Source organism: Phyllopteryx taeniolatus, chromosome 10 (genome assembly GCF_024500385.1).
Source record: "Phyllopteryx taeniolatus isolate TA_2022b chromosome 10, UOR_Ptae_1.2, whole genome shotgun sequence".
NCBI lineage: Eukaryota > Metazoa > Chordata > Actinopteri > Syngnathiformes > Syngnathidae > Phyllopteryx > Phyllopteryx taeniolatus.
This window is the reverse complement of record NC_084511.1, coordinates 13,449,982-13,467,801: the sequence shown is the minus strand read 5'-3', so window position 1 is coordinate 13,467,801 and position 17,820 is coordinate 13,449,982. Positions and strand designations below refer to the sequence as shown.

Sequence of the window (17,820 nt, the reverse complement as noted above, 5' to 3'; positions counted from 1 at the left end):
GGATGGTTGCTGTTTTGTTGTTTTATTAAAGTACAACAAAACAGACACAAAAAAAAAGTCTTGTAAATTTGACCCATCACAGAAAAGAGTCTCATTAACAAGCCGGACAGTGAATGAATGAATTAAAAAATTGCTGCAAAAGTATGTGAAATGAGGTTTAAAAATGGTCAAGAATTGAGACATTCTTTCAGATGACAGACACTGTGTTGCCAAATGCTCTGAAAACCCCGCCTCCCTGGAACTTGAAGCTGTCAATCAAATATGTATATGTATGTATAGAATAGGCAGATATCTGATTAAATAAGTGCTTTCTCTCCTGGCTCCTAAGCGGGGAGACGAGAATTCCAAGCGATCCACATTGCACTGACTCTCACGGGCTGCAGGGAAGCAGCCTGACCGTAAACCGCACCGTCACCAGGCTAGTTTTTAGCCCTGCCTAAAAAATCCGGCTAACTAAGATGAAGAAAAAGAGTCCTAAACTATATCTCAACAATTCAGTACTAAATTGCTGTCAGTCCTCACGTTTTCAGCACTTACCTTCAAAAATAGTATTTAGAAACAAAACTCAACACTGCGTTGAGTTCAAAACTTTAAACTCTCTCTCTCTCTCTACATACATATATCTATATCCATCCATCCATTTTCTGAGCTGCTTCTCCTCACAAGGGTCGCGGGCGTGCTGGAGCCTATCCAAGCTATCATTGGGCAGGAGGCGGGGTACACCCTAAACTGGTTTCCAGCCAATCACAGGGCACATACAAACAAACAACCATTCGCACGCACAGTCACACCTACGGGCAATTTAGAGTCTCCAATTAATGCATGTTTTTGGGATGTGGGAGAAAACCGGAGTGCCCGGAGAAAACCCACACAGGCACGGGGAGAACATGCAAACTCCACACAGGTGGGGCCGGGGATTGAACCCAGGTCCTCAGCGCTGTGAGGCTGACGCTCTAACCAGTTGCCCACCGTGCCGCCATACATCTATATATCCATCCATTTTCTATGCCGCTTATCCTCACTAGTGCCGCGGCCGTGCTGGAGCCTATCCCAGCTACCTTCGGGCGAGAGGCGGGGTACACCCCAAACTGGTCGCCAGCCAGTACATATAGACAAACAACCATTCACACTCACATTCACACCTACGGGCAATTTAGAGTCTTCAATTAACCTACCATGCATGTTTTTGGGATTTGGGAGGAAACCGGAGTGCCCGGAGAAAACCCACGCAGGCACGGGGAGAACATGCAAACTCCACACAGGTGACGCTTGATTTGAACCCGGGTCTTCAGAACTGTGAGGCAGATGTGCCAAGCAGTCGGCTACCTTTGACTATCGGCTACTAACCAGTGGGCTACCGTGCCCACCAGCCGCCTGTACTGGTTGCTGGTATAATTATACTAACTAAATAAATATATATATATATCTATCTCTCTCTCTCTCTCTCTCTCTCTCTCTCTCTCTCTCTCTCTCTCTCTCTCTCTCTCTCTCTCTCTCTCTCTATATTTAGTTAGTTATTTCTTATGTGAGTTGTGTAATTTCTTGTACAAATGAAGTAAAATTTTTTTCATCCAATATACACTTTCAGAGTTACTTTCCAGAAAGCATCAAATGGCCTTTTCAAGATGAATAAGCAGCCACAGGGCAGCCACTGCATTGCTCCAATTTGTAACTCATATTTCCAAAGGACTGATTGATCTCTGAGTTGGGGCAACCTCATTCGTTACCACCGATGACAGTCAACCACATTAGCTGTTCAAAGTTTGTCGATTAGCTCGTTTCTGTCTATTCATCAAAATGAAAATGTTTACCACTTGAAGGAGAAGGAACCAAAACCGCAAAGAAGGAAGCAGACCTCTTCCACATTCCACCTTGGCCTGCAGAACTGTTTGTGTGAGCACTTCGAGGATACCATCATGTGACTTGGAAACTTGTCAAAGCTGAGACCTCTTCATGGTCCAGTTTGATACCCAACAGCAGGTGAATGAAGCTCCTCGCTGAGCTGATCTTAACATGACTTACTTTGTCAGTAAATACTTCAGTTGGTGTTGCAGCCTCTGCCTTCTGCTAGGTAAGAGCTTACTGGACCATCAGCACTGGTGTGTGTTTAGAAGATTTGACCCTCTTTTCTGCTTTTGCAGGATGCAGCTTCACAGTAAGCCTCGAAGTTAAAGTTGGTGCAGACATTACTTTAACGTGCAAGTACGATGCTCGCTACTACGGCAAGCTGTCGGTGTGCTGGGGTCGAGGGCCTATCCCTAACAGTGGCTGTGCCAATGAAGTCATCAAGACGGACGGAACATCGGTCACCAGCAGACTATCCGAGCGCTACCTGCTCATGGGTAACATCGAGGAGGGCGATGTGTCGCTGACCATCAGACAGGTTGTGGAGAGCGACCGGGGTGTGTACGGCTGCCGTGTGGAAATCCCAGGCTGGTTCAACGATCGCAAACATCGGGTGACCCTGACGGTGGTACCAGGTGAGACCCAAAATACATTGTATGCTCTCCTCCAGGGTTGCTGTTTTTCAGCGCCTCAATTCTTGGTTGCCTTCATTGTCATCTACAAATAATGAGGTGAAGTGGTAAAAATACTCACACGCTGATTAGTGGAAGTACAGATAAAAATTGTAAATCAATAAATAGAGTAGTAAAAGTAGAAGTACTGATTCAAGTCAAGTGTATTTAGCCCTTAATCACAAAAGAGTCTTGAAAAGCTTCACAAGCCCAGTTTACAAACATCAACGAAATCCCCTGGTCTAAACCTCACATCCAGGCAAGTAAAAAACAAGCGAGAAAACCCATATGGGGGGGAAGGAAGAAACCTTGGGAAGGGCTCACAGATGGTGGAATCCCATTCCAGGATGACAAGGGGGAAACATTAATCACACGATATTCAATACATTATGGTTCAAATCCTTTACTTGAGTAAAAGTAAAAAAGTACACACTCTGTAATGTATTGAAGTACACGAGTAAAAATGTTTAAAACGTTTTATTTTTTGACGGTCAATTATATACAATACCTGTGTTGATAACATGACATAACAATGAAATGAAAAAACATCTCTGCACACATAATAGTTTCCTTCTTTTAGCAACTTGCATTGTGCTAAAACAATCACTGGAAACACGATCAAAACTAAGTGTTCCGATAGCTTTGCTAATGTTGTGAACTGATTAACAAAATTTGCAAAATTACCTCAATATACATATTTTTTAGATTAGGAAGATTTTGAACCACAGAAGCTGATACCTTTAGGGTGGGACAAAACATATTCATCATGAATCATTCTTGTAGCTGATCTCATCAAACAATTCTCTTGAATAAGGCCGTGGCTGGGAAATATCTTGCTTCTCCGTGTGTGTCGAGTCATTGTCACAAATGCTCCCTGGTTCACAATCCTTTATGTCGCTGTTGTCCCCGTTTTTGTTGTTGTTGTTTTTTTGCCCCCTGAGTCCTAAATACCTCAAACACGATTGACTTTACCGCTCTCTATTTACGTATTTTTTAATGTTGTGTATTAAATAGCCTTATTTTGACAAAGAGTGGAAATTACGGATATCACTTAATGTTGAGAGCCAAAGTAAAAAGTTGTCAGAAAATCTAATACTCAAGTAAAGTACGGATAGCCGAAAAATCTACTTAAGTACAGGAATTAAGTATTTGTACTCAGTTACTTCCCACCACCGGCTTTTAACATCCTTGAGAAGTACAGTGGGTACGGAAAGTATTCAGACCCCCTTAAATATTTTACAGCCATTTGCTAAAATCATTGAAGTTGATTTTTTTCCACATTAATGTACACACAGCACTCCATATTGACAGAAAAAAAAAACGGAATTGTTGAAAGTTTTGCAGATTTATTAAAATAGAAATATTTAAATATCACACAGCCATAAATATTCAGACCCTTTTCTCAGTATTTAGTAGAAGCACCATTTTGAGCTAATACAGCCATGAGTCGTTTTGGGAATGATTTTTCACACCTGGATTTGGGGATCTTCTGCCATTCCTCCTTGCAGATCCTTTCCAGTTCTGTCAGGTTGGATGGTGAACGTTGGTGGGCGGCCATTTTCAGGTCTTTCCAGAGATGCTCAATTGGGTTTAAGTCAGGGCTCTGGGTGGGCCATTCAACAACAGTCACGGAGTTGTTCTGAAGCAACTTCTTCGTTGTTTTAGCTGTGTGCTCAGGGTCATTCTTTCTTTGGAAGGTGAACCTTTGGCCCCAGTCTGAGGTTCTGAGCAATCTGGAGAAGGTTTTTCTCCAGGATATCCCTATACTTGGCCGCATTCATCTTTTCTTCAATTGCAACCATTCTCCCTGTCCCTGCAGCTGAAAAACACACCCACAGCATGATGCTGCCACCACCATGCTTCACTGTTGGGACTGTATTGGACAGGTGATGAGCAGTGCCTGGTTTTCTCCACACATGCCACTTAGAATTAAGGCTAACAATTTCTATCTTGGTCTCATCAGACCAGAGAATGTTATTTCTCACCATCTTGGAGTCCGTCAGGTGATTTTTTTTTTTTTTTTTTAGCAAACTCGATGTGGGCTTTCATGTGTTTTACACTGAGCAGAGGCTTCCGTCGGGCCACTCTGCCATAAAGCCCCGACTGGTGGAGGGCTGCAGTGATGGTTGTCTTTCTAGAACTTTCTCCCATCTCCCGACTCCATCTCTGGACCTCAGCCACAGTGATCTTTGGGTTCTTCTTCACCTCTCTCACCAAGGCTCTTCTCCCCCAATTGCTCAGTTTGACCGGACGGCCAGCTCTAGGAAGGGTTCCGGTCGTCCCAAACGTCTTCCATTTCAGGATTATGGAGGCCACTGTGCTCTTAGGAACCTTAAGTGCAGCAGAAATTTTTTTGTAACCTTGGCCAGATCTGTGCCCTGCCACAATTCTGTCTCTTCAGGCAGTTCCTTTGACCCCATGATTCTCACTTGCTCTGACATGCACTGAGCTGTAAGGTCTTATATAGACAGGTGTGTGGCTTTACTAATCAAGTGCAATCAGTATAATCAAACACAGCTGGACTCCAATGAAGGTGTAGAACCATCTTAAGGATGATCAGAAGAAATGGACAGCACCCGAGTTAAATATATGAGTGTCACAGCAAAGGGTCTGAATACTTATGGCTGTGTGATATTTCAGTTTTTATTTTTTAATAAATATGCAAAAATGTCAACAATTAAAAAATGTTCTGTCAATATGGGGTGCTGTGTGTACATTAATGAGGAAAAAAAGGAACTTCAATGATTTTAACAAATGGCTGCAATATAACAAAGAGTGAAAAATTGAAGGGGGTCTGAAAACGTTCCCAACCCACTGTACCTTGGTCAAGAGAAATGGCAGGAAATGAACCCTAACATACATGCTTGAAGTCAAAATCTAACAGGGTACCTTCTTGCTGTGCGGCAACAATGCCGCAGTATCAGCTTGTGGTTGCAATGGTGATCAGTTCAGTATGCAGCATGTACAGTATCTCACCAGCTGGTAGAAGCTGCAGTTCATTGTAACTCTTCCCTGTGTACTTCATAGCATTTCTACCTCTTTAGCCTGCCCTGATGCTCTCAAGGTGGAGATGCGGGAGGTGAGGGACAGAACTGTCACCATTCGCTGGTCGCATGTGTTTGACGGTGGAAGGCCCATCAAGTCCTACGAGATTGACATCAAGAGCAAAGAGGGTGTGACAACACTCCGAATCATATCCAGAAATATGGTTAGAACATCGTCTTGTTTCATGCTTCCATTTTTATCTCCCACACAGCACTATGGGATGCTGCAGTGATAACTCACATATCAAATCCAAACCTGACTCAGGTCACTCTGGTGGACTTGCGACCGGCAAAGTATTACAACCTCCGCATGTTTGCAATCAATAGTCAGGGCATGAGTAACGCCAGTAATGTTCTCACAGTTGCCACAAAAGAAGCAGGTAAAGTAAAAATTTCTTGTGAATATTTTTCATTCATCTGAGATTTTGTAGCATTTTATGTTACTGTTGTTCTTTTTTTTGTTTTGTTCGCTGCTCAGCACCAGAAGGTCCACCACTGGATATGCGTCTCCAAGCGACCTCGTCTACAAGCATCAGAGTGTCTTGGAAGGTAATGTTGAACTTCTGGTTATCACATGGTTAGTTTATTAAAGGTCATCATTCCCAAACAAAAATATTTTTGATGTCCTTTTATCGGGTTTGCAAGATAATTTGGGGATAAAAATATCTAGGATGCCTTTTTCAAGCTATTGTAGTTTATCTTTTATGCCTGCAATTTGAGGCGGATGGATTTCTTATTAATATTCAATATGTTTATAAGCTTTGCTCTGATTGGATAGTTGATATGCATTTAAATATGGAAAACAGGATCGCTCTGATTGGTCCTTGGCGATATCTTGTACCTGAGTCCTCTTCAGCGGGTTGTCGACGTGTTTGCGTTCCACGACGGTGTGTTGTGACCTGCCATATTATTTTAATATTGATAAAATAATACAATTGTGATGGTTGTTTAATAATAGTGATTGAAATAGCAGAAAAGTAATGCAAATACAAATAATATTCAGTTATACTCCCACTTAACAAACGTTTAGGCAGTAGAGTGTTACTGTGTTGTGGAATCTTTCTTGAAACTATCCTGTATGGCCATTAAATATGGAAAAGTGTTGAAATGATAATGATCGTGTCGCTATAGCCTCCTCGGGCGGACCTGAGAAATGGGATTCTACGCAGTTACAGCATCCGATACATAGAGTATGACCCTGTTGGCAGACACTTCAAACAGTGGCACCACCAAAGTGTCACAGCCACACAGTCACAAGAGAGCCTCATCTTAAGTGGATTGAGGCCCTCCACCCAGTACAGTGTGCTCATACAGGCCAAGACCAACGCAGGCATAGGACCTGCCTCGAGTGCACTCCTCTGCTCCACCTTGGATGAGCGTGAGTTATAGAATTTAATTCAAGAACATAACTGTATAGTATTGTGCAAAAGTCTACAGTAAATCCATCATTCCATTTTTGCAATTCTATGACTTCGTACAGGTTTGTCGCAATAAATTAGAATGTTGTGGCAAACTTAATTTGTAGTTCAGTAGTTCAATTCAAAAAGTGAAGCTCATATTATACAGACTCACTACACGCAAAGTGAAATATTTCATTTTATTGATTTTTCTTTTTTAGAATTTTGATAATTACAGTTTACAGCTAACAAACCCCCAAATTAACCATTTCAAGAAATTAGAATATTAGATTAGAATCACTCAAATGATTTATGATACTGTATAGAAATTAGGCAGGAATTGTGTTTATTGAATTTGGAATGTAATGAATATGCACTGTAAAGAATCTGTATTATACGTACTGTATATGAGTTTCACTTTTTAAAATTGAACTACTGAAATGAAAACCTTTTTTTAGATGCACCTGGATGATTTATCCAACTCTATTTAAATCAAACAGACACAATTAAAAAAATTATACATAATATAGTTTTACCTCCTGTATGTTATTCCTAAAATCATGCTTGACATGTAACTTATCATAAAAATCACACTATTAAGGAAATACATTTACAAATTGCACAACAATTTCAATTTGTCTCCTGTTTCCCAAAAACAAGGATGTAATGGAAGTGAAGCGATATCCTTGCCAAATTGTACTGTGTAGCTTTCCTACGATTTAATAAAGTATATGGACTTTTGTACAGCACCCCATGACTTCAACAAATTCCCTCACTTTTGAAATGCCATTAATTGACTTGATTTACATTCTTCTTCTTCTTCTTCTTCTTTTTTTTGTGTTCAGTTCTCCAAACTTCGACCGAGGCAACAATCAACACGCTCTTCACCGTTACATGGCCGATGTCAGAGACCACAAGGTTCATCTCAGGTACTCAAGTCAGGCATTAATGACACACACTCAGTCAGGCTAAAAATAAACAATCATCAATAAATAATCATATAAAGTGTAAAGAATTGACAATGCAATTTCTTCCATGCGACTAGAAAGAAAAGTAACGATGAAAAGTAATATATTTTATTCTAGTTTATCAATGTTACGAATGGAATAGTTTTGATAATGACCATAGTCACAAAAGTTAAAAGAGAGAAAAAAGTCTTGTATTGTGCTACAATACTTTTCTGTGGTTAAATGTCCCAAGTATTTCCAAGCATGCCTTGCAGTTAAATATTCTTTTTTTTTTTTTGTGGAAACCTACAGCTTGTCTCCTTCTCTTTTGTCTTCACAGATCTCACAACTCCAGCAGTTGAGGTGGTTATTGCCAGCACAGCATGGGAACAAAGCACTCCAGGTTTTTCCTCAGGTAGGCCACAGCGTGTTATGTTCTTTTTCTTCTATGAAGTAAATAGAATTCATGAACATCCAGGATATTTGCTTTCCATGCTAAAAATGTGTTTTTGGCCACCTGTGTCTTACTCAGTGCCTCCGGACCCACCTGTTGTTGAGTTGAAGGAGGTCAACGGCAACACAGTTTCTTTCTCCTGGACTCCTGGGTTTGAAGGAGATGCCCCCATTTCTGGATATTTCCTTGAGTATAAAGCATTGAATGGTAAGATACAGAACAGTATAATCAGTGGAATCGTTCAAACAAAGCTCCGTCTCTATAAAATAATACGGACCTTTGTTGTCCATTCAGTGCAAAATTGACTGTTGTTCCAACAACTACAGGCTCGTGGGATTTTGAGAAGACAGTAGTGGACTTCAGCCCAAACCAGAGAGAGGCCACCATCATAGAGATAAATCCCTCCGTGTACAACATCCGCATGTTTGCAAAGAGCAGTCTGGGTACTAGTAAAGCCAGCAACATCCTTACCTTCACAACTGGAGACACAGGTGACAGTGCGACGTTTTCCGGACAATATTACCCACCTTGAATAACAGTTTATCTCTCAAAAGGAAAACTACTGCTTACTCCTTGTTGTATTCTGAGAAAAAGCTGTAATGGTATGAGAATGAAGTTGTATTTTTTCAAGAAAAAGACATTATCAGAAAAAAGTTTTGTCAAAATTGAATGAACAAAAATGTTTAATCGCAAACTTTCCTATCACAACGTATTTTTATTCAATTTTTTTGTTTCGCTCCAAAAATATATGACTTTATTGTCATAACAATGCATCTTTAATCCCATAACATGCTCGGTAATTTTTTTTTTTGTGTGTGTGTGTGTGGCTTGCACAGGTCAGCAGGATGTTTTCTCAACAACCACAACCATTAATACTCATGCTGCAGTAAGTAAGAAACAACGTTTATTTGTTACACTGTGTGATGTTAGGGACGAAACCTGTTTTTTATATTGTTGCCCACTATCTTTCAAACTTGAACTAAAATGATTTGCTGACCTGCATGAAAGTGCAGTGACACTATTTTGCCCCCTAGAGGACAAAAAGGAGCGAAGGCCTGCAAGATGTTTCCCCCCCCCCCCTTTTCCTTTAAACATGAACGTTTGAATTCTAGACAAGCTCTGAGGAGGGGGGAAGTGGTCACCTTGTTGCTATCGTTGTTCCACTTGTGCTGGTGATTATGTCGATCGTTGCCATAGCGACTATATGGCACCTGCGACGTGAGTATGCTAAATAAGTGATGGTTCAGCTGAGTCAAGCTCCTTTTGTTGAACTGTCCCCGTGTGTGCCTTCACAGGGTTCAAAGGGCAAAAAGGCAACATTAGCCTGTGAGTTTCTGCACCTTGACACTTTTTAAATGTATTTCCCATTTTTTATTATTATTATTTTTTTGACTGGATCAAATGCGTCGTCCTCCACAGGTGGCTGAGCCGAGGAGCAATACTTTACAGAGGCTCTGAGTCCATGCAAGAGCTGTGAGACATGCTTCTTTACTGGACGTCACAAATATGTCAACATGAAAACAGCTAAAGACCTGAACTGTACATCATGTTGTATGGACAGCACTGGCGTGTCCTCATACAGTTAGATCCAAAAATACAGTATTTGGGCACTGACTTTTTTTATTTGTTTATTTTTTTTTTAATGATCTTGCCTGTGTATACCTCCATAATGGAATAAAAATGTAAAAACGTGTAAATTTAGCCTTTCGACTTCAATGTCAGAAATATGGGATTTAAAAAGTGAGACATACAAAGAAAAGAACATTGAGCCAACAACTTTTTGTTGTTGACTTTTTTCCAGAAGGGAAGTACAGAAAAAAATAAACACCTGAAATGTGGTTCCACAAGTGAGCAGAGCCTCTTTCAACTAGGATGCAGCTGTGTTCAGGAAAATACCTTTTGGATATATGGCCCAAAAAGTTCAACATTGGTTTCCAAATTTTGCAACAACACATTTGTAATTTCCCAAAAGCAGGGTACCAACAAAGTTAATACCCACATGTAGGGGCCAAGTTTGGGAAGTTTATAATTTGCATTGGAAAACAAAAAGCACGTTTTGTTTTTTCAACATTTTTACGTTTTAAGTTTTAAGGCAAATTTGTAGAAAGTGTGAGAGGGTGTGGAGCGTGACCCGAACATTATGTTTAACAAAACAAAGAATCGGTCAGCTCAAACTCTTGCAGTCATTTATGACATAATGCTTGTTTATTTGAAGAAAGGAGTTTGCAGTGTTCATTTCTCGGCCTGTGACTGACATGAAGTGCCAGCTTGTTGCATCCAAGTGCCAGCAGAGGGCGTTCGGGCCCCACCGTTGACAGTGTTGCAGTTTAGCCTCCATCAGTGTAGCATCCTCATGAGGAGCCACTGCAGCCAAACTCGATTTCTATCCATCTGTCTAATAAATCTCTTAATTGGAGGAGGGAATTTGATACGTGGAAGAATTGGAATAACTGTCTGCTCGGATGCCACCCAACAATGAGGGAGCATTGGCGATAGCAAGTACTGTTTTTCAGCCGTTACCAAATGGTACAATCGTTGTACATGTCTATATATGCACGGGGAAGAGCTTAATAAAAGCTACTCACTTTTTTTTTTCCCCCATCTTAATGGCCAACAACAGACACTGCATGATATTTATGTAAATCTTACACAGATAACAAAGCTCATCACAAAGTCAAAATCCAAAAGTCCGCATATACGTATAATTGTAGCCTTGTAAAAAAAACATATGTTCCACCGCATACTTCTCATCTTCCCACCACCGTCCTGCCTTAATTACACAAACGTCAGACTTTGGAGTCTTTTGCACCATGTCCACAACCCTATGTTCTTTCATTGATCTAACTCTCTTCAAACAATTTAAATTGCTCTGTGTGACTCTTGTAAAAGAACAGAAAAAAAGTCAGCAATGGTTGCGGGTGGGAATGCTTGAATGACTTTAACGAGGGTTCTTTGATTGCTCACGCATGTAAAAACAACTACATGTATTTACGTAGAACCCCCAATACACGGCCTCTACTATACCACACAAGACACTAACAAGAAGTCATCTCAACACGAACAACATACAAATAGCTTTTATCACTGATCAGTGTGTCATCACGCTAATTTTCTCAGTTCTCACGAAGAATCTGTTTAATTCAACTCTGCAGCTCTTAGGCCAACTTGAGATTTGCTTTTTTTTTTAAAACCAATGATTTAATGATCCAAAAGTAAGTAAACAATTCCAAAATATGAATTTAGGTCGAGATATCAGCATTTCAGCATTTATTTTCATGTGCACTGGATACACAACTTAGACGATAGCATTTTTTGTAACTTGTAGGTGAGCACAAGCATCGGATTAGATCAATCTAAGACAGACTGAAGGGAATGAGACATGCATATTCATTCATGAGTTCAAAGTTGGCGCCTATGAATTGGCAGCTGGTTACAAGAGTTCTGCTAATGTTTCTCTTTAATTTTGTCATTTTACGACCCTTTTTTGTCATTTAATGTTTACTCTACTCCGTGTGTAGCCATTGTGGACGGTTTTTGACATTTTGGGCCATGACATTCATTGGAGGAGAATATTTGCACTTGTTCTTTTGTGCCTTCACAGCAGCATGTTTGTACCCGTTTTTGTTGAGCGGGAAATGTCGACGCTGTTGGACTGTCTGAGATGGCATGGCTGGGCAAGATGCGACTGCCGGGAGCGTCGTCAACGTGAAGCCGAGTGCGTCTCAGAGGAGATCTGGAGAGGATTGAGAGTCGGGGCTAAAAAAATATAGTGAACCGAGAGAGACGACTAAATGTGACTGGAGAATTAAACCAATCTTTCTGTATGTGTGTTACTCGGCAATAGACAAACTTTCGACTGTTAGAAAAACTACAGTTGTTCGTTTATTTTCAAACTTTGCTTCTAGCAAACATAAGCGATGTCATGAACGCTGTGATCGCAAAATCTGTGATCCCAGTGGCCTCATCACGGTCAATGGAGAATTCAAACAAGTGCAACAAGTGGGAATGAAACACACCACCTCTTGTATGCAAAGTGCCAATGTGAAGGGCGCTACTGTATATTGTTTTATGTTTGTGTACATCACTTTGGCACAGCTGCAGCTGTTGTGAAAGCGCTATATAAAGCGGAATTGAGTTAAGTTGCAAGTCCTTTGCTTGCAAAACTTACACCAAGCCTGTGACCCGTTGACATTGCCAAACTTTTGTGATGCTTTTCCAGGCTTTCGCCACAGCCTTTCAGGTCTTGTTTGTTTTCAGGGGTTACTCCAGATTGGCTGGCAACCAGTTCAGGGTGTACCCCGCCTCCTGCCCGATGATAGCTGGGATAGGCTACAGCACGCCCCCGACCCTAGTGAGAAGAAGCGGCTCAGAAAATGGATGGATGGATGGGTTACACCATTCACTCTCCTCTTTAGCAGGTAAAATGCATGCTTTATAGGATTTAAGTCCGGAGATTGACCAGTCTTTGTGTTTAGGGTCATTATCTTGCTGCATTATAATGTATCTCCCAATCAGTTTGGCTACAGCTTTATTAAATTTTCAAACACAATGTTTCTGCAGACTTCTGAACTCATTGTGCTGTTGCCATCATGTAATACATCATCAGCGAAAATGTGTGAGCCCATCCCAGATGATGTCTTACTTAGTGCAGAATGGTTTTCTTCTTCTTCAGGACATTCCAAATGGTTGGATTGGCTATGGCCGTTGTTTGAGCAATGGCGCTGATAGATTTTCCATCTTCTCTCATCGTCACAATTAATTCTTTTAATCAATAGACAGCGTTCTAGATTCCATGTTAGTGACACCTCTCACTAGTATAAATCTTAGACTGAGTGTAGACATTGGGAGCTATTTATTGTTTGAATTATCAATTCAATAGGACACTTATAGGCAAAAAAACTGCTAGTCACATGATCAAATACTTTTCCTCAGATGAAATAGTATCTGGGTTCAAATAAAAGGTGTCATTTAATGTAAATTTTGAGCTCCTGTCTCATATTCACCTTTTAATGTCAAACCCACATTTTTTCAATACATTCAATCAAAAAAATTTCTTATATTCATACATATTTCAATAACTGTTGAACTGCTATGACATTATTGCAGTATCAATTTACACTATTGCAGCTCATAAACATTTGAAGGCAAGTTCAACATTTCCCCTATGCCTTGTCCAAACATGGTGCAACCCTTGTAACCTTTGCTCTAATAGTATTTGGTTTAGTCCATTACTGGTTTGTTTGTTGGACCCAGAAACTTCTAATCAATACACCTGCACCGCTGAGATAAAGGGAACTGCATTGCCTGGTCATCCCATGTCCATATCAGTACATTTGTTTCTACTAAATGGTGATTGATTACCTAGAGAAAAGTTGTTTTTTTCTTTTCTTCCACGTCTACATGTTTATATGTGGTTTATGCCAAGACTGGTAAAAGCCTATACCAATATAACATCCATTTAAAAAAAAAGCTGTTTTATGAGGATGTATGTGTGTGAGTGATGTGGCTTCTGTGTCCTGGGGACACAAGGACTTAGAGAAAAGTTATTGCTAGCATAGACTCTTTAAAAAAAAAAAAAAAAAAAAAAACAGTTAGGACTACGTGCCTAGTGCATTCTTTAGCTTAGCACATGGTTCAGTTTAGCACATGCTCAAAGAGCCATGGGGCAACGCCATGACAGTAGCATTTTGCAAAGTTACTAAAATACCAGTGCATCTGCATAAAGCTCCTCAAGCAGGTAAATGCAGAGCCAACAGTGTCGGTTAAGGGTTGCGGCATAACACCACCGGTGGGAGATTGAGGAAGGGGGGAGAGTGCGTATGCCCGTAACAATGGCAGTATTACCGACCAGCATAAAGTTAGTACTGCAATAAATCATGCACCGGGGCTCTGCCCACATCAAGGTACCAGCACTCAGGAAGCGGAGACTGAACAGTACCACACACACCAAAGGCTGAGCTCCACAGGAGGGGCTGGTCTGCAGGCCACGTTGCCACGATGAATGCAAGGAGCTGCCAGATGTTGGCCCTCCATAGAGCGAATGACAGCATTAGAGCTGAAAATAAATAGGAGGTGAGGTGGAACAAAAATAAGACGAGATGCGGATGCAGTTTGTCAAATCCTAAGCAGCCATTGGCTCATTTGTTGATGAAAGAAGCACTAATTGATTCAAGTCTTGCCAAGCCCCCCACTGACTGAGACAGCTCAAAGGGGACATTTCATCCTATTAGAGCCATAGCTTGTCAATCTGCTAGTGCGAGCAAGTCACAGCAAGAGCTGTGTACAAGGTGAGTAAAATCTCTAATATCAAAAAAATAAGGGCGGTGAAAAAGTAGTCTAAAACTCATCTCCAATGATGTTGTTTATGACAAGAGCTGGCATTGCATTTTTGTGTGTGATATGATCGGATTACTTAACTTGAGTGAGGTGGAAGGCAGCGCTCATGTTTGAAGGTCAGACATACAGTAACCGTTACCATGGAGACACCAAGTAGACCAAGTAAACCAAGTGCGGTGCTTTCACTTTACTGAGGCAACATCATCAACCCACACTGTATTTTTGTTTTCTAAATGATTGTTTTCTTTTGTGGAACAAATTCATGAGAATAATACACAAAGAGTCAGTTCAGGAGCATCATCCTTTCCAAAGCTAAAAACGCATATGAATAATACTATCTATTTATTATTATGATTATAAAATCTACCTTAGTTGATAGGAGATGATAATTTTCTGTAATGAGACAAAAAGACGAAACGCAATTTGAGGTGAGGTGAGTTAATCCTTTAGATGCTCACCGCCTGAGCTAAAATCTTGAGATATTCACCAGACCTCGTGTGATGAAAGCGGTTTGATCAAAATTATTTATTAGGGCACATTTTGGTCCACTTCTGAACTGTAGGTTGTTGCTGATTTAAGCACTTGTGTTTTAACTGTAAGTAACTAACTGTGTTTAACTGTGGATTTTTTTTCATTTGTTTTGCGCTTGTTTGAGAAAACCTCTTATCTAAAATCCAGATGAATGCAAATTCTGTGAATCTTAATATGTAGATTAACAACGTTAACCTGATTTTTTTGCATGTTGTTGTAGAGCAGATCTTGAGTTGAGTGGCAAATTTGAACCGTCCTCGAGAAGTTTCCATAGAAACACGCTGGAGTTCATGATGCAGTGACTTGATCAAATAGTGGAGAAAAATCGTTTGGCAACCGGTCATTGGGGACAGAAATAGCTATAATGGCATGCTTGTTGCATCTCTTTGCACTCTCATAATCCTCTGTGCTCGCAGACATTTCCATAAACGTTTGAACCTCCTCAACCAGAGCTTGTACGATTCCTAACACGTCACCTCTCATTCAGAGAGCATTAAGTGTCAGCGCTTTGAACACAGGCATGGCTCCTAATCTCTTTAAATTTGTTTGCATCCTCTCTGCTAACGCCATTGCTTTTTATACACCTGCCCAGAGGCGAGTTCCGCTAAGGAAAATCGTCAAACTGGAAGATCTCCATCAGCTTGGCAGCAGAACACAGTGGAAGTCTCGGATCAGTTCAGGGGATTGGAGCAGCTGAGCTCTGCCATGGAAGACACGTGACTGGCACTTTTGAATAAGAGGAGTGTTTAAGGAGGGATGGAGCAAGGGGATAAAGAGTGAGAGAGGGGTAATCACATCAAGGGATTAGTGGCTGTTATTAATGGAGGTTAGGGAATCTGCCTACTGTCATTCTCACACACAGAACTTTCTATCTATCTATCTATCTATCTATCTATCTATCTATCTATCTATCTATCTATCTATCTATCTATCTATCTATCTATCTATCTATCTATCTATCTATCTATCTATCTATCTATCTATCTATCTATCTATCTATCTATCTATCTATCTATCTATCTATCTATCTATCTATCTATGACGATGATTCAGTTACACAGCTGTCTCTCCTCTCCTTGCCCAACCTCTGGGCGACAGTTATGCTTTTTGTTTGTAATATTCTCCCTACTTACTTCATACGGGAGAATAATATTCTACTCCCCTGAGCATTTGAGTGTTTGTGTTGGCATGCCCCCCCCCCCCCTTGAATGATGGCCATTCAGTGGTGAACAAACAAGACATTTGTCTGCATCACCTAAGGGAAGACTCGGTGGTAATATGTTTGCAGCTTATCCTTTGCTTCAATTTTCATTTTCTAAGGGACTCATAGAATCCAAACTTTGTTGCAGGGATTTGTTGATATACACTACATAGACATTTGGATACGTGGCAATTACACCTACAGTAATTAAACAATTAACTCAATAATTAATTCATTAAATAATGAATCAACATTATTTGTAAGATTAAGGTTGTAATTTGCTGTGGTGCACAAAGTGTGGGCGGAAAGTTCCATGACTAGTGTCACAAAAGATATACAGTGGAACCTCGAGTTACGAAAAAACCTTTTTCCGTGACCCCATTTGAAACCCGAAACATTTGAAAAACCAAGGCAACGTTTCCCATTGAAATGAATGGAAATGCAATTAATACATTCCAGCCCCAAAACTGTTATACTGGCCAAGAAAAAATAAATACAGTGCAATATAGAAACAGAGTAAGTGAAAACACACAATTATACTTCTTCCATAATCACATTGAGAAATTCTGATTCAGGTGTTTTTTCTTTTGTTTCATATCTAATTCATTGGTTGACTTTGGCACAACAAACCAATCCATGGAAACTAGTCTTTTTCTGTTCAGAAAAAAAAAATCAGAAAGTGAGATGCCTGTCGATCTCCCGTTCGATTCTTTCCTCACTCATGAACAAGATCCCAAGATACTTGAACTCCTCCACTTGGGGCAGGAGCTCTCTGATTTTCATCCCAGCCGACTGAGAGTTGGAGATCACGGCTTGATGAAGCCGACAGAACCACATCATATGCAAAAAGCAGAGATGCAATACTGAGGCCACCAAACCGGACCCCATCTACGGCTCGGCTGTGTCTAGAAATTCTGTCCATAAAAGTTATGAACAGAATCGGTGACAAAGGGCAGCCCTGGCGGAGTCCAACCCTCACCGGAAACGAGTCCGACTTACTGGCAGCAATGCGGACCATACTCTGACACTGGTCGCACAGGGACCGAACACCCTTTATCAGAGAGTCCTGTACTCCATAGTCCCAAAGCACCCCCCAAAAGACTCCCTGAGGGACACAGTCTCCAAGTCCACAAAACACATGTAGACTGGTTGGGCGAGGTGGCAAGGACACATCGGACGATACGCGGCTGCAGCGCTTCCTGCAAGCGTTCCGAGCCACCCTGCTTGGGGGCCCGAACTCAGTCTGAGGGAACGGAGGCAGACGCAACGCGCCCGCTCAGAACATCACCCGAGAGACGTCCTGCCTGAGAACTCGTTGGCCTCCTGCTGCTCCTGTTTCTCCATTCCTCCCTCCCGTCGAATCCACCTGTTCCCGGTGCGGACCGGACCGGCCG

General features: G+C 41.0%; 1 protein-coding gene across 2 annotated transcripts; it reads left to right on the top strand.

Moving 5' to 3' along the window:
* Window positions 1–1,873: 1,873 nt before the first annotated feature.
* LOC133484998 (protein sidekick-1-like) lies at window positions 1,874–10,055 on the top strand. Of its 2 annotated transcripts, XM_061788278.1 has the most exons (14): window positions 1,877–2,071; window positions 2,142–2,480; window positions 5,561–5,689; window positions 5,773–5,940; window positions 6,039–6,109; window positions 6,692–6,938; window positions 7,803–7,886; window positions 8,245–8,319; window positions 8,437–8,565; window positions 8,685–8,849; window positions 9,195–9,244; window positions 9,471–9,576; window positions 9,654–9,684; window positions 9,778–10,055. In XM_061788278.1, the coding sequence occupies exons 1-14, from the start codon at window positions 2,014–2,016 to the stop codon at window positions 9,833–9,835; spliced, it is 1,710 nt and encodes a 569-aa protein (XP_061644262.1). In that variant the 5' UTR covers window positions 1,877–2,013; the 3' UTR covers window positions 9,836–10,055. The 2 variants fall into 2 exon arrangements, with proteins under 2 accessions (XP_061644263.1, XP_061644262.1); XM_061788279.1 differs by lacking the exons at window positions 9,654–9,684; window positions 9,778–10,055 and having other exon boundaries at window positions 1,874–2,071; window positions 9,393–9,509.
* The last annotated feature ends 7,765 nt before the right edge of the window (window positions 10,056–17,820 follow it).